Below are 22,597 nucleotides of genomic sequence, written 5' to 3'. Positions count from 1 at the left end.
CAGCTCGATGGTGGACCGTCCAACCAGGAGACAGGTGGATGAGGAGGGTTTTGGAGTGGTGCTTTTCTGGGGCCTCTCACACCCCCGGCCTACAGTTCTAATGGGCACCCAGCTGATCCATAGAGGCTGGGGAGACAAATAGCTGGGGTCTTTCCTGGTTCCTCTGTAGGTTGTGGACGCTATTGGGATCCCCCTCCAGAGCCGTGCCTGAGAAGTGCTGGGGCCCAGGCCTGGCCCAGCCCAGCTCGGCCAGGGCTGGCATCTCTCCCTGAGCCCCCTTTCCTCAGGCCCCAAGATAGGGCTGTGATTAATCAACTACAAAAGCAGAAACAAACAGAAAAATGTAATCAGCTTGGGAAGGGCAGGGCAGGGCAGGGCTATGGCAATCAGCTTTCCCACTGGGGCTGTTGGCTGATTGAAGGTGGTTCCAATGGGGCCTCCAGGGGCTGGTCCTGCAGCTGGGGCCATTGGAGAGTCCAGAAGGTCAACCCCTATACACACACACACACACACACACACACACACATCTGTGCACACATGCCCATGCCACTCCTAGCCCATGGGCCTGTACACCACCCCCAACCCGCCCATGGGCTCCTGCTCAGAAGCTCCTGCCCTCCCCTCCCCCACCAGCTCACAACCTTGGCACACACAGATTTCCATACACACTCCCAACATGTATCCATCTGCATGTGGACTCAAAAACACATGAACACACCTCCTGGATAACAGATATAAGCACACACATACTGCTCCCACAAACACCTGATGCCTCACCCTGCTGCGCACACATGCCTTGGGGCCTGGGTGAGCCTTGCACACACCTTAAGTCTAACCAGCCACGTGAACTCACACTAGTCCCTACAGGCACCCAGCCACCTCTCTGTCCCTCAGTGCCCTGGGTTGGGTGTGGGGAGAGGCATAAGACAGACAAACCCTTGGCAGCTCCCCAGGCAGAGTAGTGGGGACTTGGAAAGGAGCCAGGACTGGGGCTCTATTGTGGAGGGCAAGGTCAGCTGCCAAGTCTCAGCCACAGGGCAAGGTAGCTTGTCCCAGATCCGTCCCAAGCTTCTGCCTGCTGCCTGCGCCTTATGACCTTGGTCAACGCCCTTCTTTCTCAGCCTCAGTTTCCCCATCTTGGAGCCCCTCCTGACACCAATACTGTATGATTCTCCTCCAGGACCCAGGCATCTGGGGCCCATCTCACCTCTCTGTCAGGTCTCTTCTGGTCCTCAGCTCCCTGTTCTGTTCGTGGGGGGTGGGGGCGGGCTAAGGGGCAGGAAGGAAGGGCCCCACCCCCACCTTGGTCTTGGTAGCTGCGGACTCTGGGCGAGGGACAGTGATCCTCCGCAGGGAGAAAGGGGAACCTGGGGCTAAGGAGAGAAGGAGCAGCGGCGGGCTAGGGGCGACCGCGCAGGGGCCGGCGGCGGGAAGGGGCGGGAGGGGGGGTGGAGAGCGCAGAGGGGGCGGGCGGCGGGCGGGCGGGGGAGGCGGGGAGCGCAGCCAGCGCGGCACAGAGCGAACGAGCAAGCGAGCACGGGAGGCGGCGAGAGCCGGAGCGGCGGGCCGGGCGGCCGCGCCGGCGAGCGGACTAGCGGGCGGCGAGCAGCGCGGAGCGCGCGGGGCACCGAGGAGCGGGCGCGGCGGGAGCAGCGCTCGGCGACCAGAGCGGAGAGGCCCGAACGGCGCCGCCCCCGCCGCCCCTGCGGGGCCCCGGCCGGGAGCCGGACGAGGGAGGGGGCGGCATGGACCGGTGGCCCGGGGCGCGGGGGCGCTAGGCCCCCGGAGGGGCGCCCCCCGCCTCGCCACCGCTGCTGCCGCCGGGCCGCCCTCCGCAACCGCGCGCCGCGCCCGCTCCAGCCGCCCCCGGGGCCGCCGCCGGCCCATGAGCCCCGACCTCAAAGTTTGCGGCGGGCGGGCGGGCGCGGAGCCTCCAAGATGCCGTTCCACCCGGTGACGGCGGCGTTGATGTACCGGGGCATCTACACCGTGCCCAACCTGCTGTCGGAGCAGCGCCCCGTGGACATCCCTGAGGACGAACTGGAGGGTGAGTGCCCCGCCGGGACCCCCGCCCGCTCACCCTCCTACCTGTGCGCCCAGGTGAAGCGCGGACTCGGGGCGCAGGGGGTGGGGGGGCCGTCCTCAGGTGCCGGCTGCCAGGTGGGCGCTCCAGCGAGCAGCAGCGTGGGGAGTCAGGACCAACTCACACCTCTGGGTGCCGCGGTGGGGGTTGCCAAGGCTGAGGGGCGGCCCAGCCCCTGTCCGCATGGTCCCCCGCGCTGCGGAAACTTGCTGAGCCCCGCAGCGGGGTCACGGGGCCGCGCAGTCCGCGGTGACGGTGCGGCAACGCGGCGGTTTGGGTGGGGGTCCGAGCTGTGTCCCCCGCGCGGGCCCGGCCGGAGCACCCGCATCCTGATCCCCTCCGCGGCGCCCGCCCGCGGCTCTGCGCTCGAATTGACATTCCGCTCGTGTCGCTTTTAAAATCCAATCTGCTCGGGCAGCCGAAGAAGGGGAGAGGGCGACTGCCCTGCTCTTAACGCCTGCGGGGCTGTCCCCAGTTCTTCCTGCGGCCTTAGCCCCTTCCCCACAGCCCTGCAGGGACCCCCAGCCCAGAGCGCCGGGAGGGCGGCCCAGGAGGTGGTGGCGACAACAAGTGGCCAGATTGGGCGGCTTGGTGTCGATAACCAAGCCTGGAAGGGAAAGGCAGAGGCTGGGACCCAAATCTGGCCCCCCAGAGTCTCTCTGTCTCTCAACATGAATGGGGGACCTTAAAAGCAGGGTCTAGGCCAGATCTGAGCAGAGGTCAGGGGCTGGAATCCCTGGACCAAAGATTCTGGGAGAGCAGTGAGCCCCCTGGGGCCTGTAAGCTCTTTCCCTCCTGGGCTGGGGGCAGGTGTTCAGTCTTCCCTTCTCCCAGGCCTCCTAGGGCCCTATTTGGTGTGGAGTGGGGGTTCTGGGCTGATGGGAGTCTTGGAACCCTGGGATCTACTTGTCTGCTGTTGGGTAAAGGGCTGAGATCACCCAGAGGCTGGGCCTCCCTTTGGTTATCTTGGGTCCAGGGATCTCTGAGATCTGGTGCTCATCAGGGCTTAAGGGGGTGTATCTGAGACACCAGTGCAGTCAGGGATGATGATGGGAGCACAGGGGAAGGCATGGAGAGAGGTCCTCCCTCATTCCTAAGCCCTAGAGAGGGTAGATCTCAAGGGAGTCAGACTGGGTGAGGGGAAGATCAAGAGAAAAAGGTAGCTACCCCCACCCCCCCCAAAACCACACTGCACCATAGGCTATGAGCCACCTGCTCCTCTCAAGTCCCCTGAAAGCCACCAGAGGCTGTCAGAGCCACGGAGATGGGGTCTGGTGTCTGATGTGAGCAGAACAGATAGATGAGTGATACTGCTGGGTCTCTAGCCTTGAACCCCAAAGCCCAGGTGTCTTCCCTGTCTGCCCAGGGCCTGGGAAAAGGAATAGGTATGATGAGGACCAAGAGGGCAGGGGATGGGGCAGAGGCTGTCACTTCCCCACCATTGTCTCCTCCTGCCCTGAGCCACCCCGACCCTCTGCCAGCGTCTGCCTCCATGGGTCTTCCTCCATACCCTCCTGCTGGCCACTTGGGCAGGGGTCAACATTGTCCCCCTCAAATCCTGGCAGCTTCCACCTCATTCCCTACCCTTGTTTCCAGCACCCCACCATGTCTCACGGGGTCTCTCCTCTCTTGATCTCCCAGCCCTGGGGTGCAGACCCTCTAAGAAGCCAAGCAGAGGCTGGGTTGCAGGGGTGAGCGGGCATAGGGAGGGCAGTGCAGGGGCAAGGAGGCCGCAGGCTCCCCTTGGGCCGCCTGGCAGACACACTGGCAGGAACCCAGCAGCGTTAGTCACCAGCCACACCAAACGCACTCCTTGCTTCTCTCCTGTCCCCTTCTCCTGGGCCCTGAGGAGCAGAGGGACCCTGGCAGGGGGCATCTGAAGGGCAGGGCCCTCCTTGGGGTGGTCAAGTGGGGGTCGTGGAACAAGCAGATGCCTGGGTGGCCCCAGCCTACTTCCGAGCCTGTGAGCAGCTGTAGATGAGGGCAAAAAGTCCTCCGTGACTGACCTCTGTCTTGGCTGTAGGCAACCAAAAGCCCTCTTGAGGGACCAAGTCTCTGTAGGCCCCAGTGGTCCTTGAATGCCAGGGCTAGATGGAAAAGGTGACACCCCCCCTGCCAGTGTCCTGCATTAGTGCTCCTGGCCCAAGGCCGTCTGGATAAGACCCAGGCCCTTTGCTGGGAGGACACCCACCGGTGGAGGATCCACATGTGCAGAGAAGAGGGAGCCCAGCAGCTTGGGATGAAATGCTGCAGACATTATGTGCCTGCCGCAGAAATCCAGGGGGCGGTTAATCTGAGGGGGAGAGGGACCAGTAAGGGAGGTGGAGAGCACAGGGTGTAGATGAGGGCTTCCCAGCCGGGCAGCACTGGGTTCAGATCTCTACACCATCAACTCACGGAGTGACCTTGGACAATCACTTGCCTTTCTTGCCTCATTTTCTCCATCTGTAAAAGGGGCTTGGCATTGCCACTCCCTTGGGCTGCCGGTGACAGAGGATGCAATGGAGGTGCTCATCAAGGGACCTGGCACGCAGCGGCGGGCTCACGGGTTCAGATGCAGCAGCAGGGGAGGCCAAGGAGGGGGCGGGGGGGGGGGGGAGGAGAATCCTGCATGGGTCAGAGCCTGAAGTGTAGAGAGATGGGTGAAAGGTCTGGAGTCAGGGACCCATGGTGTGCAGTAGGACAGGTCCGGAAGGCAGGATCTGGGGAAAGTCTGGGTAGAAGAGTCCTTGAAGGTCTGACAAAGGCGTCTGGGGGCCTGTGACCCTGGGGAGCCATGGGTGGAAGTTGGCAGAGTAGATGTGGCTGGGCCAAACTGGCCTGCAGCCTGTCTGACCCTGAGAAGAGGCACAGGCTTTCCAGATTTTCCCTTCATCCCGCTCCACCACCATCCCGGCCATGACATATACACCCAGCAAAGCCCTCCAGGGTCTGCAGGAGCACAGAGGCTGGCCCCAGTGGCATCAACGGACTTGAGCACCTGAGGGTAGGAGTGAGGTGGCTACAGGCCCTGGCCCAGCCCTTTCTGGCCAGAGAGAAGAGAAAGGAGACAGACAGACAGACAGGCAGGCAGCCACCAGGGCAGAGTTCTGAGGTTGGCACTTGGCCTGCTCATTCAGACAGTGGAGCCTGCATCGACAGTGGCCAAATAGGGCATTCACAGTATGGAGGGTGGGGGAGTCCCCTATCCTGCCCCTCTTCCCTGTAAGTCCAGCAGCCGCCTCTGCGCATACTGGAAACTCAGGGACGCCAGAGTGGTGGGGCGTGGGGCCAATGCCGCGGAGAATGGCAGCTGCTGCAGAGGACAGACACTGCCCCTGCTCTGCGAGTGACCTCCAGCGTGTGCGCCCCCTTTCTGGACTCCAGCTTCCCGACAGAGTGCTGGTGCCTCTTGGGACCTGTGGGGATGTCTCAGGGTCTGTCACCTGCCCACATAACCCAAGATTCACCTGTCCTTCACTGTCTCCTGTCCAGCTCAGTGAGTTTCCTCAGAGCTCTCAGAGAAAGGTCAGGGGCTCCAACTGAAGCAGCCATGGGCTCTGGGGGCCATACCCGGCCCCTGCCAGGGTAGGAGGAACAGCCTGGACCCCAGCTCATGGCAGGGGAGGGGGCCAGCACCCACTGCAGCCCCACCGTGGGTTGAGGGTTTTGCCATCCCACCTTGTGATCTCCCAAATGGGCGTCTACAGAGGAGGAAACTGAGGACCCAGAAAAATGGGGTGCTTGACCCTGGGCTCCTCCTTCTAAAACCAGCCCTTGACCCAGAAATCTTGGGGGTGGCACCCTCGACCCTGCCCTCAGCTTGATTCCGCTCTTCAGTGGTGGCCCATAGGGTGGGTAGGGGTGGGGTCCTTGGCGGTTGGACAAGGTGACAAGCAGCATTCTCAGTCTTCCCTCGTGTTTCTTGCCTGCTTGGGGAGCAGAAAGCAAATGCTTACTCCTACCAGGATTGTTTGTAAACTAGGAGTAAATGGGCTCTGAATGATGGCTTCGCACCAAGTGGTGCATGAACTTCTGCTCAGCTCTTTTCTCTGTGTGCTCCAGATGGGTACGTTCTCCAAATCAGTCATTCATTCATTAAATCACTAGGTCAGCAGATGTTTATCCTCGACAGACAGGGACTGTTGCAGGAAATGGGGACCCAGCTGTGAACAAGACCAACCTGGCCCCTGCCCTCATGGCACTCGTAATTCACAATCCAGTGTGGTCAGTGCAAGGGAAGAACAGGGTCTGTGGGAGCCCAGAAGAAAGCCAGAGTCAGCTGGTGGTGGAGGCGGGGAGGACACCAAGGAGGTGATGCAGTCCATGCTGGGAACCTGAGATGCGTCTGAGTTTACCATGGTGAAGAGAAGAAGTTCCGGGCAAAAGGAGCCACATGTTCGAAGGCCTGGATGTGGAGCAGTGCTGGTGTTTAGCAAGGCTGAACAGGTTCCTAGTGCCGGAGTTCAGGACACCTGGGGTGGACAGAGCCTGTGGCTTGGTCAGGAGGGCAACAGGGCTGGCCAGAAACCCAAGTGTGTGTGGTGGTGAAAGTGGCAGAGGGTGTAACTGGTTGCATGGCCAGTGCCTTAATCTCTACCTAGAGACTCCCAAGCGATATGAATTCCTCAGCAGCCTCCATGACTCTGGGTGTCCGCTCATATATACCTCTGGTGATAAGGAGCTTACCACCTCATCAGTGGCCCAGGAAGACCCTAGGTGGGAGTTGGCCTGGAGTTCCGATCTGGGGTTTATAGAAATCCCTGGGCTGGGCCCACATTTCCCATCCCAGCTCCTTTCTGGCTTAGGGGCCCCTGGTTCGACCAGATTCTCAGGCCCAGCCTAGGATGGGTGGTCTGGGGGCCCAGACATCTCAACTGTAGCCTGCTGTCTCTGTCTTGGCCTGCGTGCCCTCTGGTCTAACCTCCAGGCCTTGGGTGCAGACACCAGGTAGGAAGAACCTGATAAAGTTTGGTCATGGCCACCTTGCCATGGCCCCTAATCTTCAATGGGGCCAGTGGGATCTGGGAATAACTGCATGGCACAGGATTCCACAATCAGTTTTAGGGGCTCATAGACCTTTAAGGCCAGGCCTAGGCCAACCTAACTTCTGCTCTCACCAGAAACAGCCTGAACTCCAAACTGACCCTGGGCTGGCTGTTTTGCCCCTCCGTGCCTCAGTTTACAGGTCTGCAGTGTGGAGCATTTTCATCTGTCTCTGCTTCCAAGTACACCCATACCTACAACCAGGGACAGGATTGTGCCTGTTGAAGTCTTGGGGGAAGGCTCAGGCAAAGGCCAAGAGGCTGGCAGGTGAACTGAACAAGGGAGCTGGAGCAGAGAGGGTGTGGGAGGAGTGAGATTCCCGCTCCCACCAAAGGAAAATGCTCTTTAGGGCCCTTCCTGGGCTGAGTAACATTGAAGGTGAGCAGAGAGAGGTTAGGACCCCTCAGCAGTTCCTAGACGTCTTTGGTAAAACTCTTGTCATACCCACATCACTATTGGGCATTTTACTGTGGGTGGGACGGAGTTTGACCCAAGGTCACTCACTGCTCCCAGCCCAGGGCATTGCTCTCCACCCCTGAGTCACCCAGGTCCTCCGGCCTCAGTCTCCCTTTCTGTACAATGCAAGGGACAATCCCCACATCTGAGCAGGCCTGGGCTTGCTGTGGCCCCTCTATCCAGTGTCTGCCTTCCCCCAAACCTTGGGCTGGGGAGACAGTCTGCACGGAATTGGCAGGCCTGTCAGCCCTGAGCCGGAGATGGTGGCTGCCCCACGTGGCACCATTAAGGAGTGTTGGCTGGAGTTTCTAAGCTGAGCCCAAGGGAGGAAGCATGTGATGGGAATGAGGGGGTGTGGGGGACGGAAGGAGTGAGGGGTGGGCAGGGAAGCCTTTGGCAGCTCACAGAGGCCACCACTACCAGGCCCCAGGAGCCCGCCCTGTGGGACTCATGCTACCCGCCACACGGGGTCGTCGTGAGCACGCCCTGAGAGGCTGTGGGAGCCTGACAAGTGAAGGCTGAGGCCCTGAGGGCGCTCTCCTCTCTCGTCAGTGCCACGGGCCTGGGCACAGCTTTGCTGCCCAGCTTGGCTTGCCCTGAGCTTCCAGAAGGGAGTGCTATGGTGGACTCCTGGACCACCTGCCACTTGTCTCTGATCAGTCAGACCTGCAGGCTCCATAGTGGATTCTCAATGCTGTGCTCAGGCTGCGGGTTTGGGGATTCTGGGGGCCTGGAAGGGGGGGTGTGAGGACAGAGACGAGGTCCCAATCTGCTCTGCTCCCCCAACAGAGATCCGTGAGGCCTTCAAAGTCTTTGACCGCGATGGCAATGGCTTCATCTCCAAGCAGGAGCTGGGCACAGCCATGCGCTCCCTGGGCTACATGCCCAATGAGGTGGAGCTGGAAGTTATCATCCAGCGGCTGGACATGGACGGTGAGCATCACCCCCTGCCTCAGTTTCCTCACCCCTCACCTGGGCCTCTGAGGCCTTGAGCCTCTCCCTCCCAGGCACCCCCTAAGCCCATAGCAGTATGCAGCCAGGTCTGGACCCATTTATCAGCCTAGAGAATAGAGGCCGGAGTGTGATGGCCCCAATCATATCCACGCACGGAGGTCAGAAGCTCTGCCTCTCTTGCTCTGTATTCGGAACAATTTTTTTAAGATTTTTTTTTTTTTTTTTTTTTTTTTTTTAAGTTTTGAGTGATCTCTGCACCCAATGTGGGGCTCGAACTCATGACCCTGAGACAAGAGTCTCATGCTCTGCCAACTGAGCCGGCCAGGTGCCCCCTGAGCAATTTTTGAAATACAGGAAAGTAGAAAGGGTATACTAAATAACCCAGGTCCCCTCACCCCAAATAAAAAATCATTTAGTTGCATTTGCCACCTGGCATTTTATTAAAGAAAAACGAGTGAAAAAGACCAGTAATGTTCCAGTCCTCTCTTTTCATCCCCCCGTCCTCACTGTGGGCCTCCAGTCCTGCCTCCTATCCACCTAGAGAGCAGGTGGTGGTCTGGGTAGATTGTGCCCTGAGCTGTCTGTGTGGGGAGAATGTCAGGCCCCACACCTGCCGGGGGAAGGAAGCAGGGTGCTGGGAAGCCATGGTTTCTGAGTAAACTCTGAGGGTCTCCTATCTACTTGGGCCCACCTGCTGCACTCCATCTCCATTTTACCAGGTGGGGCCTCATCATATTTGGTGAGTTTAGCATCAGCCCAGAGCTTGGCAGATGTTATGTGTCCCTGAAAATAACTCAAGGCTCAGAGAAGGTGGGACCTGCCTGAGGTGGCCCAGGACCCAGCCCAGTTGTAAGCTGGCCACTGATTGAACCTATGCTTGCCCTAGGCGACGGCCAAGTGGACTTTGAGGAGTTTGTGACTCTCCTGGGACCCAAGCTTTCTACCTCAGGGATCCCAGAGAAGTTTCATGGCACTGACTTTGACACTGTCTTCTGGAAGGTATGTACTGGCTGGTTGGGACCTAGGGTGTGCATACTGTGGAGGGCCGTACTGGGGCTAGTGAATAGCCAGGGCCACGCTGTAAAGAGGAATGATTATCCCAGGCTTCTATTCACTGGATGTCTTGTCTCCCAGAGAGCCATGGGCTCCCTGCGGGGGGGGGGGGGGGGGGGGCTGGTGTGGTTGAGGACTCAAGGAATAGAGTGAGTGGTTTCCAGTCCTCCAGAGTCTGGAGGCCTGTTGGGCTTGTGTGGCTGCAAGGTTCTGGGTGGCAGCTGTGGTGGTGGCAGTGGCCAGAGCACTGTGTCTCCTCCCCTCTGCAAGTGCGACATGCAGAAGCTGACCGTGGACGAGCTGAAGCGGCTGCTGTACGACACCTTCTGTGAGCACCTGTCCATGAAGGACATCGAGAACATCATCATGACGGAGGAGGAAAGCCACCTGGGCACAGCTGAGGAGTGCCCCGTGGACGTGGAGAGTGAGTGACCGACCCCTGGTACCCCGTGGGCAGGCCAACTGCTTGGGCAGGGGGAGGAGGAACCAGGGGTTGACAGGGGGCGGCTGGGGGCCTCCTTGCCAGCCCCAAGCCTTGTGTCCTTGCGCGTCCCATGGGACAAGCCCGTGTGCGGAAGTGCAGGCGGCTCCTGATTCCATGCTTCGCTGTCCCCGTCTGTCTCTCTCTGGTGCTCCCTGGCGGGCGGCCACAGCCTGCTCCAACCAGCAGATCCGCCAGACGTGCGTGCGCAAGAGTCTGATCTGCGCCTTCGCCATCGCCTTCATCATTAGCGTCATGCTCATCGCAGCCAACCAGGTGCTGCGCAGCGGCATGAAGTAGGCGCACGCGGTGCATGGGGCCCCTCTGCGCCCGCCACCGCCTGCAGTCCCCTCCCTCACTCGGCTCCCTGGGCCACCGCCGCGTGTACTTCAGGTCCTGGACATCTGGCAACCCCACCCCACCCACCCTGTGGGCCCTGCATGGAGCTGTGGCCTGGCTGTGGAGGGCCTGGTGGTGGCTCTTGAGGGCAGCCCCCAGCCCCGCCTCCACCTTGCCCATCCTGGCCCGAATGTAGCACCCACTCTTCCCACCGTCCAGGGGCTCCTGGGAAGTTTAGGAGGAATTTATACAGGGTCCTGTAGCTGCTGTGGGCACTTAGGCAGGAAGGAGCACCCTGTGCCCAGGGTCACACAGCCAGCCTGACTGTGGTCCCTGACATTTGCCCAGGGCTGTGGGCAGGGTGGAGGTGGGGGCAGAATGCTTCCTCTTGGAGAGGGGGTGAGGCTGGGGTTTCCTGGGCCCTATTCCCTGGCCAAGCCTGGGAAGGCCTCTGGCCTTCTGTGGGGTCCCTTTCTCTGACCCTCCTTAGACTCAAACCCAGCCTTCCTCCATGTACCCACTGGGGCCAAAGAATTTGCCCATGTCAGAGAGGAGGACCCTGAGACTCAAGAGGGCCCCCAGATTTGGCTTCAGGACCCCCTTCAACAGGGATTTTCAGGAAGGGCAGAAGCGCATGGCAGATGGGGCATCTGAGGTGGCCCTGCAGTCTCTCTACCCTCTGAACCCCTCATCAGAGGCCCACTGGCCTGAGGGCCACATTGCCCATCACCACCCAGCACAGAATCTAGAACTGGAGTGCAGTGAGGAGGGAAGCAGACCAGGGGCCGGGAGTTTCCAAATCTGAGCAGCCTGTGCAACCTTCCCGTTGCAGGGGGCTCTTCTGGGGCAGAAGCCCTGGGAGGGGCCCTGTGTCACGCTGGGCTAAGGGGCTGGTGTAGCTCAGCACTGTCGGTGCCAGGAAGCTCAGCCAGGCCACTCCAAGTCCGGGGCCTGTCCACCTGGGGCCCCCAACTTCTCTACACCATCTAGGCCAGAGACACAGCTCCCACCAAGCCCCATGTTCGGGCACCAGCTCAGCATGGGCAGACATGGGGACAGGGACAGCAGACTGGGTCCTCGAGCTCCTCTCCCACACCCGGAGTCACTTATCACAGCCACACTGGCGCACTGTCTGCGCAGCTGTGCTGAGCCTCTGCCGGCCCTCCAGGGAGACGGACAGCAAGCACTCATCGCCCTGCAGAGGACGTCACCTACTCCAGTCCTGCCCGTCCTCCAACCAGGGGCCAGGGCACAGAGCTGAGGGCGCCGGGCAAGGAGGAAGCCACATCACCATGGTGAAAGACTTTCTTTATAAACATCCGGAAGGAAGTTTTCTCACCCATCTTCTCAAGATGTCCCATGAGGGAGGGAGGGAGGGTGGAGCTGCCTGGAGCAGAGCTAGGACCAGGGCTGTACCTGGTAGGGAGACTCTGGGGCCTCAGTCAAGCCAGGCCAAGCCAATGGTTTCAGAGGCTCCACAGCGTGCAGCGGGAGCGGGCCTCGGTGTCCCCAGTATGAGCCCTTATCTTTCTCGTGACTGACACAAACGCTGACCAGATGGGGGTCAGATGAGGATGAGGGGCTCAGCCCCACTGGACACTGGGCTGCAGGGGCCACCCCCCGGGTGGGGGTGCCCGCAGGGATGGAGGCAGCTCCTGGACTGGTGGCCAGCCTATGGGGTACTGGAAGATGGTGTTTCTCATGGGCTCGGCCCTAGAGAGAAGGAGAAAGGCAGAGAATTAGAATGGGGCACAGCCCAGGCCCAGGCTGGGGCACCTTCCCCCAGCTCCCCCTCCTTAAGACCCCAGCTATGGAAAAGGTCAGCTGCTTGCATGACCTTTCTGGAAGGCAGAGCCTCAAAAACATGCAGACCCTCTGAGCCAGCAACCTCACCTCTAGGAAGGAGCCCAAGGAAATAGCAGAGCTGTGGGCAGAGACTGAGCTACAAGAAATGGAAATAACCTGTGTCCACCTGTGGGGGATTGATTAAATACACATGCACGTCCACAGCAGAGAATGCTATGCAGCCTGCATAAACTTTAAGGCAGACTTATATGCACTGATAAGGAAAGGTATCATGATGTACTGTGTGAGTAGAGAGAAAAAGCAGCTTATAAAATAATGTATATAGCATGATACTATTTTTGTTTAAAGATATATAACATATATAAATGCATAAAAAAAAAACCCTGGAAGACACAGCAAAATGTTAACAGTGGTTCTATCTGCGTGGTGTAGTTATGGGTGATTTTTTTACTTCTTTATACTTTTCAAGAAAAGTTTTACAAGCACGCAAGCCTTTGAAATCAGAAAAAAATACTTGTCTAAAATTTTTTTTTAAAAGCCTCATTTCTCATGCTACTCACTCTCCTTCCCCTGAAGGCCCACCACCCTGGAGGCCACCTGGGAACCCAGGGCCTATCTGAAGCATCCACCCTGGGTGCTCAGCTGGGGGCCACTCTGTCCCAAGGGAGGCAGCTTCCCTCCACCAACTGTCCCACATTCCAGTGCTTCTGGACTTAATTCCCACTCCGTCTGCTACTCCAGGGCTGCACTGCCCCTCTCGGGCTATGGAGCACTTTGAACTCACCTGGGAGCTCAAGTCTCCCCTGTGGGACTGGAGCTCTCAGATGGAAGAGACCAAGGGGTAGGGCTGGGCTCCATCTGCCTCCCCCCGCCCCCTGTGCCCAGAGCCAGGCCTGGCCCCAGAAGGCCACTCAGTGAATGTCTGCTGATGACAAAGAGCAATGCTGGGTGCTCTTACTGACTAGGCACTACTCTGGGCCAGACACCAACGTCTAGAGAAACTTCAAGCATCCTCATGTGAACCCCATTTTATGGATGAGGTAACTGAAGTACACAGAGTCAGTCACATGCGCAAGTGACAGAGTCTGGGATCAGGGGATTAGGGGCTAATGGGCAACATATTCGTGGGCTCCAGACACTGCCCCCCAATCTGCAGACCCAGCTTTCAGTGGAGGTGATGCCCTGGCACCTCCAGCAGGCTTGGAGCCAGTGGCCGGCCCTCTGCAGAAAGGGAAAGTCCTGGGCCCTCTGAAAGGTTTGGAGAGGGCTCAGGCCTCCGAGGCGGAGTGGGGGCTGGGGTCAGGAGCCCAGGGAGTTTGCCTCGCTGCAGCCACCCAGCCTGCCCCTCTCGGGGCCTGACCCGCCTTACAGAGCTGACTTGAAGACTTCAGGCCAGGGAAATCCCCTGCTTAGCTGCCTGCTGCCTGCTGGAGAGCGCAGAAAGCAGCTCCTGGGATGATTTATGACATTGGGGAGACTTCATAAACTCCACCAGCCGCAGAGAAGGGTGGGAGTGGGGGAGGTTCCGCAGTTGTCAGAAGGGAGAGCCCAGCCGCCAGCCAACCCCAGACTTCCCACAGGGTTAAGGTGACTGCAATTCTCCGCGGGGAGGGTGTGATCCTGGAGAGCCCCTTCCCATGAACCTCAGACCCTTCTCTAGAAGATGGGGCAGATTCCTGGGCAGGTGAGGCCTCCCACCAGGATAAGAGTACCCATTTTGTGTGCTCAGACACAGACACATTCCTTGGGCCACTGAGCCCTTGGGGCACACCCCTTCAGCCCTGCAACGCAGGGACACTGAGGTGCACAAGACTGCTCATGGCCTCTCTAGTGGCCTGTTTGCCCCCAGCACAAGGACAGGAGCAACTGTCTTTTGCTTTTCCCCAGCCATGGTTCTGATCAGAAGAAAAGAGTCTTAGGGAGGCACCTGGGCCGAACAGTAGCGTCAGCCCAGAGAGGGGTGCAAAAAGGGAGATTAAGAGGGATAAAATCACGATCTGAAGAGCCAACAATGGAAAACAGGGACAAGCACTGGCCTTGCCGGGGGATTAGTCTGTGTGTCTGAGGCCTTCCTCTCCCTCCTGCCACTGTCTGCTCTTGGCAGATCCCTCAGGGTCAGTCTGCTGAGGGGGATGGCACAGTGTGCCAGGCTGGGGCCTCACAGAGCCTCCACCCCCCTTACGAGGAGGGTTGGCCTGGTTTACCTCAAAGGCTTTGCTCAGCCTGTGGGGTTGGGGCCCTCGAGTCTGGGTGGCCCCACGTACATGGACCAGGCAGCCATCTTCACCCTGTGCCTCAGGGGAGAAAACAGACACCCAGAGAAGCGGAGCCATCAGACTCGTCTCCACAAGGGGCCCACAACACATCTAGGGAATAGTCCTCGGGACCAGGGACCCTGCTCTCCCAAATGCTCACATGCAGTCAACATGTCCTGAGCCTCCGCCAAGCCCAAATGACAACAATGTGAGCTCAGGGCCGTGTCAGGGGGGATGTCTTAGCTAAAGCTTAAAGAATGAGTCTGACTTTGCCAGGCAGAAGTGGGGAGGCAGTTCCAGGCAGATGAAATAGCATTTACAAGGTGCACGAAAATCCCACCACATCCAAGAAGCCGCCAAGCATCCAGTGAGACTGACAGAGGCCAGATGGGAGAGGTGAGAAGGTGACCCCAAGGGCTGGGGTGGTGGCAGGGAAGTTCCCCGGGGTCTGTTGAGCCAGGCTGCAGAGTCCAGAATCTCTAAGGTGCAGGGGTCGGGGTCGGGGCCAGGTCAGAGAGTGTTTTAGAAACTGGCTGGGGCTGTTGTGTGGAGGATGGAGCGGATGAGCAGAGGAGAGGTGGGAAGGCAGGATGGGCTGCTGTGGCCGTCAGGAAAGCTGGGGTGGATGAAAGGCACAGAGGGAACTTTCTGCAGGGCTGCCTCCAGGGTAAGAGACTCAGAGAACAGAACAAGGCAGCCCGGGGGCTTGAATCCATCCCCCCTGACCCTGTAGGGTGGGCCTGTGAGTGGAGGAACAGACCCCAAAGCCAGGGGCTGTGGGATAAGGGCATTATTTTTCATGAGACACTACAGAAGAGGGCTTACAAAGACCGAAGCAGTGATAGCAGAAGTAATAATAAATGGTCACTTCCCTTCCAACAACCTTTTTCTCAAGGCCGGACAGGCCTGCTCTGCCCAGAACAATTCATTTTGGCTCTGAACCCTCAGGAGGCAGGTGGAAAGGTACACGGGCACAGAGAACAAGTGGTGGCTGGGAAAAGCAGGTCCTCTGGATGGGGCCAGGTTGCGTGGCCAGAGGGTGAGGGGCACAAGGGACAAGGTTGAGACTCCATAGAGTCTTGGGTGGTCCCTAGTTGGAGGCTCTGTTCCAGAAATCACTACTGCTATCCCAGCAGCTGGCTACTGCCACTATCATTCCAAACCTCCAGCTGACAGGGCCCCTCGGCCAGCCATAAACATGGTGACCGAGGTAGCCCAGGTACTAGACCAAGAGAGGCCTAAGTTCTCTCTCAAGTGTCAGTTGAGAGATAGCAGGTATGTGACCAGGACAGTCACAAGCTCCTAGAGAGGTTGAGATTCCTCAGCCATAAACTAGGGGCACCAATCCCCCTAAATGCCCAGGGCCAAAGGCCAGGTGCACCACAGCACCAACACACCCAATTATCATGTGGTCACCACCTCTACCTGAGACTCTAGGCCCGTTATTCAGCCTCAGTTTCTCCGTCTCAACCCCCAGTCCTCTGAGTCTCATGGTCACAGGCTCCTGCACTGGATAGCAGTGGGACACATCTGTCCCCAGGGAGGGACTTCTGGGCACCCACCTCTACCCCATGCCTGTGCTCAAGCCAGCCCAGGCACTGGGTCTCCTTGGGCCCTTGGAAATGCTCAGGAGGTGCCCAGGCCTCTTGTGCTCACTCCCAACAGAGGACCACCAAGTCAGAGCAGACTGCTGAGACCCATGGGTGGCCAGGTCCAAGCAGTAGAAGAGCGGAGAAGGCCTTGGAGCTCTCTGGGTGCCTCCAACCAGCCCCAGCACTCTGACACATCAGCTGGTGGAGCCTGGGGCTCAGGACATGGATTCCCGGACCAGTCCCAAACAGGGTGCTCCCCTGACCAAAATCACAACCACCTCAGACAGGACCAGAAGGGAGGGACATCACACTCCATCCAACAAATTAGTCACGTCTGTACTATGTTGTTTTAAGGTGGGGGACAAAACCAACACAGATTTAAAACAAATTTAAAAAACAACTAAAAGTTAATTTTAAAATAGTTTAACAAAAAGTTCTTTTCATCAGGGCACAGAGAAGACAAGAAGCTTAGCCCCCACCTCCTGGCGGAGCCTAGAGAGAAGGCCTCACTCCTTACTGTCCAACCAGGCTCCCTCAGCCCAGGGCAGGCCACTGTTGCAGGAGACCACACCACAGAGACAATTGGGTCTGAAGCCCCATTGCAAGATAGGCAAAATGAGGCAGCCCAGTGCAGAAAACTACAAAGTCACAGGCAACTCACAAGCACATCTGTTAGCCCCCTTCCTCCCCTCTGTCTCCTTCAACACCTGGTAGGAGAGCCCAGGAGCCCTGGGACAGCATACAGCATACACCTGAGGGCCCCGGACTCAGGGTGCTCCACCCACTTCTGAACATATTGAGTGCCAGACCCAGGCAGCAGCTGGGCCGACCCACCCCAGCCTCCTCCTCAAGGAGGCAGTGAGGCAATGGCAGTGAGCCAGTCACATCTCTATGCATTCCCAGCTCTGCCTCTCAGCTGTGTGCCTTTAGGCAAGTCACACCCTCCTGTGAGCCGCACTTCCCCATCTGCAGGGTCTGGGGTCCTGGAGAAGAGAGCGCAGTGACTGGCATACTGGGGCCTCAGTAACCACAATCAGGCCCCTCCCTCTGACAATGGACTTGGTGATGTTGAGTCAAGTCAGCTTAGCCACCTGCCTCCCCACCAGCCAGCATAGATACCAATTAAGGGAGGAGCCACTAAGGCAGGAGGATGAGGTCGAGGAACAAGAACCTTTAAACAAGTCCCCAAAAGCCCCAGTGTGGCCCCTCCCTTGGGGAGTTCTTTGGGGGCGTCCATGTCTGGTCCCTGGACTGGGACGGTTCATGGAGACTGCTCAGCTGCTGGTCAGGGCAGGCTGGCTAGGGTACTCTCCCAGAGGGGATAGGAGGAGGGGACCCACAGGTCCTGTACCTGCTGCTTGGGGCTGAGCTCAACCGCTTTGCTCTCTTTTCCAACCAGTCTTCCAGATGGCCCTCAGGGAGCTCGACGACATCTAATGGCCACTCCCTGGCCCGCCTCTCTTCTGTGGGGATAGGAAGAGAGAGGCAAGTGAGGGGCACATCCACCCCCTCCTGAACCCCACCCTCCCACAAAGCAGTCAGAACCTCCTGAGGAGTGCAGCACAGGCTGCGCTGTCCCCACCATGCTGCCACCTTCCTAGGCTTGCTCCTCTGGGCCTCACTCTGCTTCCTCATCAAGTGGAGATAAAACACGGGCTGCCTCCCAAGCTTTTTGCAGCTGGACACAGGATAAAGTATGTAGAGAGCCTGTCCTCAGAAGGGGCCCAAACCCGCGATCAGGGAGGCAACGTGGGCTGCAGAACAGGGCAAAGCTGGGTTTGAATCTTGGCTCTGCCCCTTGCAGGTCTCTTTGACCCTGGGCAGGGGAAGGCGCCTCAGTTTTCCTGGTTTTTCTTTTCATAAAATGTCCTGTAAGAACCTTTGCTCACTGAATTAAAATTGAGCCAATGGTTCAAACAAGCTGGGTGTGAGAAGGGTCAGGGTCTCTGGGAGGACTTGGGATGAGGCCTGGCGCTGGAGGAAAACAATCCTACTCATGGACCAACGAGGGGGCCCAAGGCCTGGGCTAGCACCACACAGGCTTCATCTCACTTCGCCTCTACACCTAGACACATTTAAAAGGTCAGGACACTGCCTCCAAGAGAGTTAGTCATGTGCCAAGGTCACAGGGCACTCGTCTGTTCCCAGCCCGCTGGGGCTTCTCCCATCCGGGTCTCCACCAGGCATCATCTCCAGCTCCAGGCCCACTGGCCTATGCTTTCCTTGCCACGGGCCAACTGTTCCCCGAGAGCCTAGGCCAGTGAAGAGCTGGAGATACCACCACTGCCAGGACTCGCTGGCGAGGCCGATGGGGCCTCACTTCTGCCCTAGGAAAGCTCCTGGAAACCTTGTGTTTGTGCCAGGGCTGTGGCCACAGTGCCATCAGCTCCCCAGGGCAGGGCCCGCAGAGTATGACTGATCAGAGGGGAGTGGAGTCCCACTGGGAACGAGGGCAAAGGCCAGGCTGCCTCGGACACTCACTGGCTGCCCTGAAGCTTCCTGGACAGATGGAAGAGTGAGCAGCAGCACCCAAGGAGACTAGAGTTGGCCTCTAACCTGCTGGGGGCTCACGTGAGGGCCTTCTGCCCTACGCTAGCTTCAGTTTCTCTATCTGTTCAGTGGGGGCTTCATCAGAAGATCGAAATAGACCATCTCAGTGGAAATGTCCTTGTTCTCTAACTGGAGAAGTGACAAGTGAATTTCCCAAAGACAGACGTGGCAATTTCCAGGGGAAGCTACACTTGTTCTTCCCTGGAGCCACGGGGCCTGAGAATTCTGAGGGTGGGGAAGGTGTCGTCTTTATCCCTTTGTCCCCAGGATGAGGTAGGGGATCTGGTGCTGAGTAAGGGCTGGAGACAGGTGCTGCCTGATGGAAGGAAGGGGGGATGATACACACAAATGAGCACCCAGCAGGGTCCAGATGAGGCTGAGGCACTCCCGTCAGGGCTCCAGGACAGGAAGCCCCATACGTCACTTTAGACCCAGCAGGAACACAAATGGGAGTTCCCCTGTTCTTTTTCCACTCATGCCTGGGGCGGTTTGGAGGCAGTTCCTGACCTCCACCCCATCACCTAGGCAGCTCTCAGCTTATCCCACAAGGTGTCCACAAAAGAGGAGGAGGTGGGGAGACACTGGGCAGCTTCCTGGGCCTCAGATCTGGCATCCCCCCAGCAGACTGCCCCCCCTCCAACCCAGGGACCCCGCCAAAACACACCCTCCACCTGGATACTCAGCTCTTGCAGATCTCTCTCTGACATGTGGGAAAATCTGCAGTTGGAGCCAAAGTCACACTGGCCTGCAACAGAAGACAGGGAAGACAGAGTTATTCACGGCTTGGAAGAGCTCCCTCCAAGGGCTGAGGGGCCATCAGAGTTTTAGGTGTGAGGCTTTAGAGTCTATAGAGTAGCAACTCCACCTCCAGAGAAAAACTTGGAATCTCTTTGGTCCCGCCCACACAAGCAGCCAGAACAAGCCTGTTGGGAATCAAATCCTGAAGCCTTCTGTGATTGGGCTGCACAAGCCTCTGCAGGCTTTCTACTGTCACCACTGCCCTGGCCCCGAACCCCTGTTCCCCAGCCTCAACAAATCATGGGTGGGCCCCTGAAAGAGTCATGCTTTCTCTCCCCAATCCAGGCCACTGTACATGCTGTGCCCTCTGCTTGGTGCCCACCTGCCCATCTGGCTTGCAGGAGTGGCTGGAATGCTCGCCAGAAAGGCTTTAATGGTAGCTTTGCCAAGGAGGTACCAAAGCCCAGTGTGGCTTTCCAAATCTTAACCGGCAGACCAAAATGTGTCTCAAAATAACAGCAGACTGGAGGTCTCTTAAGCCAGCATAACCTACCAGTGGCATTTTCACGTCAATGTGAAGTCTGTGGGGGAAGGCCCTGATCTGCAGGCCTAGTGACCATCCTAGGGGTCGCACTGTCTCCTGAGGGGAGTGTGGCCATACACCTGGCTTCCTTAGGCTGATAGCAGTACCTCTCCCCAGTGCTACATACCATGTTAATCACCATGGTTCCCCTCCTTGCCTTGGCTGCTAGGAAGCTCAGGGCCAAATCAGAAAATATACAGAAACTCAAAGCAAGCATGGAGGAAACTAATCATTCTCTGGGCTCTGTCTTATTTTTCCTACCTTTATTTTCATTTGCACTTGGTTCCTTTGTTTACTGAGGGCTTTTTTTTGTTTGTTTGATCTCTTTGAACTATATGTATCTTTATTAGCTGGGTATTGAGCAGTCAAATCAACACTTAGCGCTCTTGGTTCTAATTCTGAACCTTCTCCTCAGACCTGTTACCATCTGTCTCCAGGCCTGCCTGCTGGGAGGGTGGGAGCAGGAGGTTGGACTCCCAGACTAACTTAATCAGCCAATCAATCACACCCATCAGTGTCTCCTAGATTTACTCGCAATCTCCCAGCACTTGCTTGTTCTGAGTGGGCCGATAAAATCACATTCTATGTCTGAAGTGCTGAAGACTAGGCCCTGGAAGTCCTAAGGCACAACCCCTGGGAAGGTCTCAACTGACCAGCTGGCGATGCACTGAGACCACAAAATGGGTTTAGGATAGTGGCTGGGGAAGGGGAGAGGCTCTGCAGAGGTCCAAGCAGGCCAGACAGGGCATGCTGGTCCCTGGAGGGACCTGAACTGAGTAGAACACTTTACCTGTCAGCAGAAACTTCCTACACGGCCGCTTGTTCTGTTCATCTAGCAAGATGGCAGCTGCATCTGCGAGGAGAGAGGAGCCGGGTTCAGACTTCGGTTGCACAGAGGCACCGAGATCAGAAAAGGAAACAGTTCCCATCGACAGAAGAGTGTAGAAAGAGACAACCACAGTTGGGGATGACCACAGGTGGGGATGCTGGGCAGAAGCATCTGAGCTTCAGGTGACCTCAACCCCTCCTAGACCCAGCCAAAGGCAAGAACCAAGTTTTAGGTCTGAGGTTCTGGCTTTGACCAAACAATGGAATCACCTGGGCAGTTTAGTTTTTTAAAATCCTGGTACCCTACACTGTCCATACTGTCTTTGTAACTTCCTGTGAATCTACAATAATAGAAAACTAAAAAAATTCCTGGTGTCCAGGTAGCCCACCAGTAAGCCCCGGGGCTCAGGCATCCCTCCACAGCCACGCTGCAGCAGGTCACTCTCTGCTCCCTTGTTATACCTGAGACCTGCGGGCTCTCAGAGCCAGACCAGCTGCCGGCCTCAAAGGGACTTCACAGCAATCTTTCTGGATATGAACCTTAACCCTGGTTTCCTCCAACTTTTCCCCCTTTATTTTTATCATATATTTATGGTTTAAGTTTCGTGTGCTTCTTTGTAGGTAAGGAACCAATCGGTCAAAATCTGTGAGTAAGACAGGAAGATGCCCTGACTCAGAGGCCCTGATGTTGCCCTGGAGGCCTGGGCTGGGCACTTTCCCTGTTGGTGTCTTTTCTAGAGGCTGCTGGAGTAAAGGAAAGACCAATGGGTTTCCGAGTCCAGAGGCAAGCTGCTTAATCTCCCCAAGTCTCTGTTTCCTCATATGCAAAATGGGAGGAAAATTCTCCCCTGTAGGGCTGCTGTGAAAATTGAATAAAGTAATGGATGCAGAGCACTTGGCAGAGGTGGCCGATGATTCCCAACCCTCATGGCACATTAGAATTGCCAGGAATGTGGGGCTGGAAGTGGCTTCGGCATCACACTCCCCAGGTGACACTAACATGCAGCCAGGGCTCAGAACCTCTGTCATGGACGCTCAACAAACGGTGGCAGTTCTTCTTTCATGTCCTCCTCACAAACCCACTGCATAGTGCTACCATCCCCATTTTGCAGAGGGAAAAACTGAAGTTCAAACAGGGGAAAGGGCACACAGTCAGGAAGTGGCAGTGCCCAGTTTAACCCTGGCATGTGACTCTAAGGCCCCTGCCCTTTCCCATGTGATCTCCTGGTGGCTGGGTAAGGGCCAACTCTGATAGGAGCTTCTCCCTTCCTCTTCCTGAGGGCAAGGCAGCTGGTAGGGTTGGGCCTCTGGGGTCAGGAGTTGGTTATCAAAGGACTCACTCCAGGGGTGGCCTGGCAGAGTGGTCTGGGTGGGGCCAGCAGGATAGAGGGTGTCTATCTGTCAGCACTGGGCCTGTCAGACTCAGCTCACCCAGTTGATGTGAACATTGCCTGGTCCTGCCCCCATGTCCCAGAGGTAGGACAGCTGAGCCTGAGTGGGGGGTCTGAGCCTGCATCTTAGCCAGGGCGCCCTGGCTGGGAGACTCACTGTGGGAGAAAAGTTCCAGGCTGCCCAGTCTCTGGCTGGTGGTTCTTGACCCCAGCCACATGGGAGAATCATCAGGCAGTTTTTAAAATATGTGGATCCTGGGGTGCCTGGGTGGCTCAGTCGGTTAAGTGTCCAACTTCAGCTCAGGTCATGATCTCGCCATTCGTGGGTTTAAGCCCGGCATTGGGCTCTGTGCTGACAGCTCAAAGCCTGAAGCCTGCTTCGGGTTCTGTGTCTCCCCCTCTCTCTGCCCCTCCGCTACTCGCAGTCTGTCTCTCTCTCTCAAAAATAAATAAACATTAAAAA

The 22,597-nt window shown here is 57.7% G+C and overlaps 2 protein-coding genes across 4 annotated transcripts in view; one reads left to right on the top strand and one right to left on the bottom strand.

The window, feature by feature from the left end:
- Window positions 1-1,806: 1,806 nt before the first annotated feature.
- CABP7 (calcium binding protein 7) lies at window positions 1,807-12,598 on the top strand. Its single transcript, XM_086682114.1, has 5 exons — window positions 1,807-2,047; window positions 8,354-8,497; window positions 9,405-9,517; window positions 9,842-9,995; window positions 10,225-12,598. Exons 1-5 carry the CDS (start codon window positions 1,939-1,941, stop codon window positions 10,350-10,352), a joined length of 648 nt encoding a protein of 215 aa, XP_086538240.1. The 5' UTR covers window positions 1,807-1,938; the 3' UTR covers window positions 10,353-12,598.
- ZMAT5 (zinc finger matrin-type 5) overlaps window positions 11,683-22,597 on the bottom strand; it is a 27,526-nt gene continuing 16,611 nt past the window's right edge. For all 3 annotated transcript variants that reach the window (XM_025933418.2, XM_086682116.1, XM_086682117.1), the window contains exons 3-6: window positions 20,706-20,768; window positions 19,259-19,339; window positions 17,396-17,507; window positions 11,683-12,104 (exon numbers count right to left, since the gene is read on the bottom strand). In XM_025933418.2, the coding sequence (XP_025789203.1) occupies window positions 11,975-12,104; window positions 17,396-17,507; window positions 19,259-19,339; window positions 20,706-20,768 (386 nt within the window). In that variant the 3' untranslated portion in view covers window positions 11,683-11,974. The remainder of the gene's footprint in view (window positions 12,105-17,395; window positions 17,508-19,258; window positions 19,340-20,705; window positions 20,769-22,597) is intronic.

The sequence above is a fragment of the Puma concolor genome, chromosome D3 (assembly GCF_028749965.1).
Source record: "Puma concolor isolate L17-30 chromosome D3, mPumCon1.1.hap2, whole genome shotgun sequence".
Lineage (NCBI taxonomy): Eukaryota > Metazoa > Chordata > Mammalia > Carnivora > Felidae > Puma > Puma concolor.
Note: the sequence above shows the minus strand (reverse complement) of the source record. Positions and strands in the feature narration are given on the sequence as shown.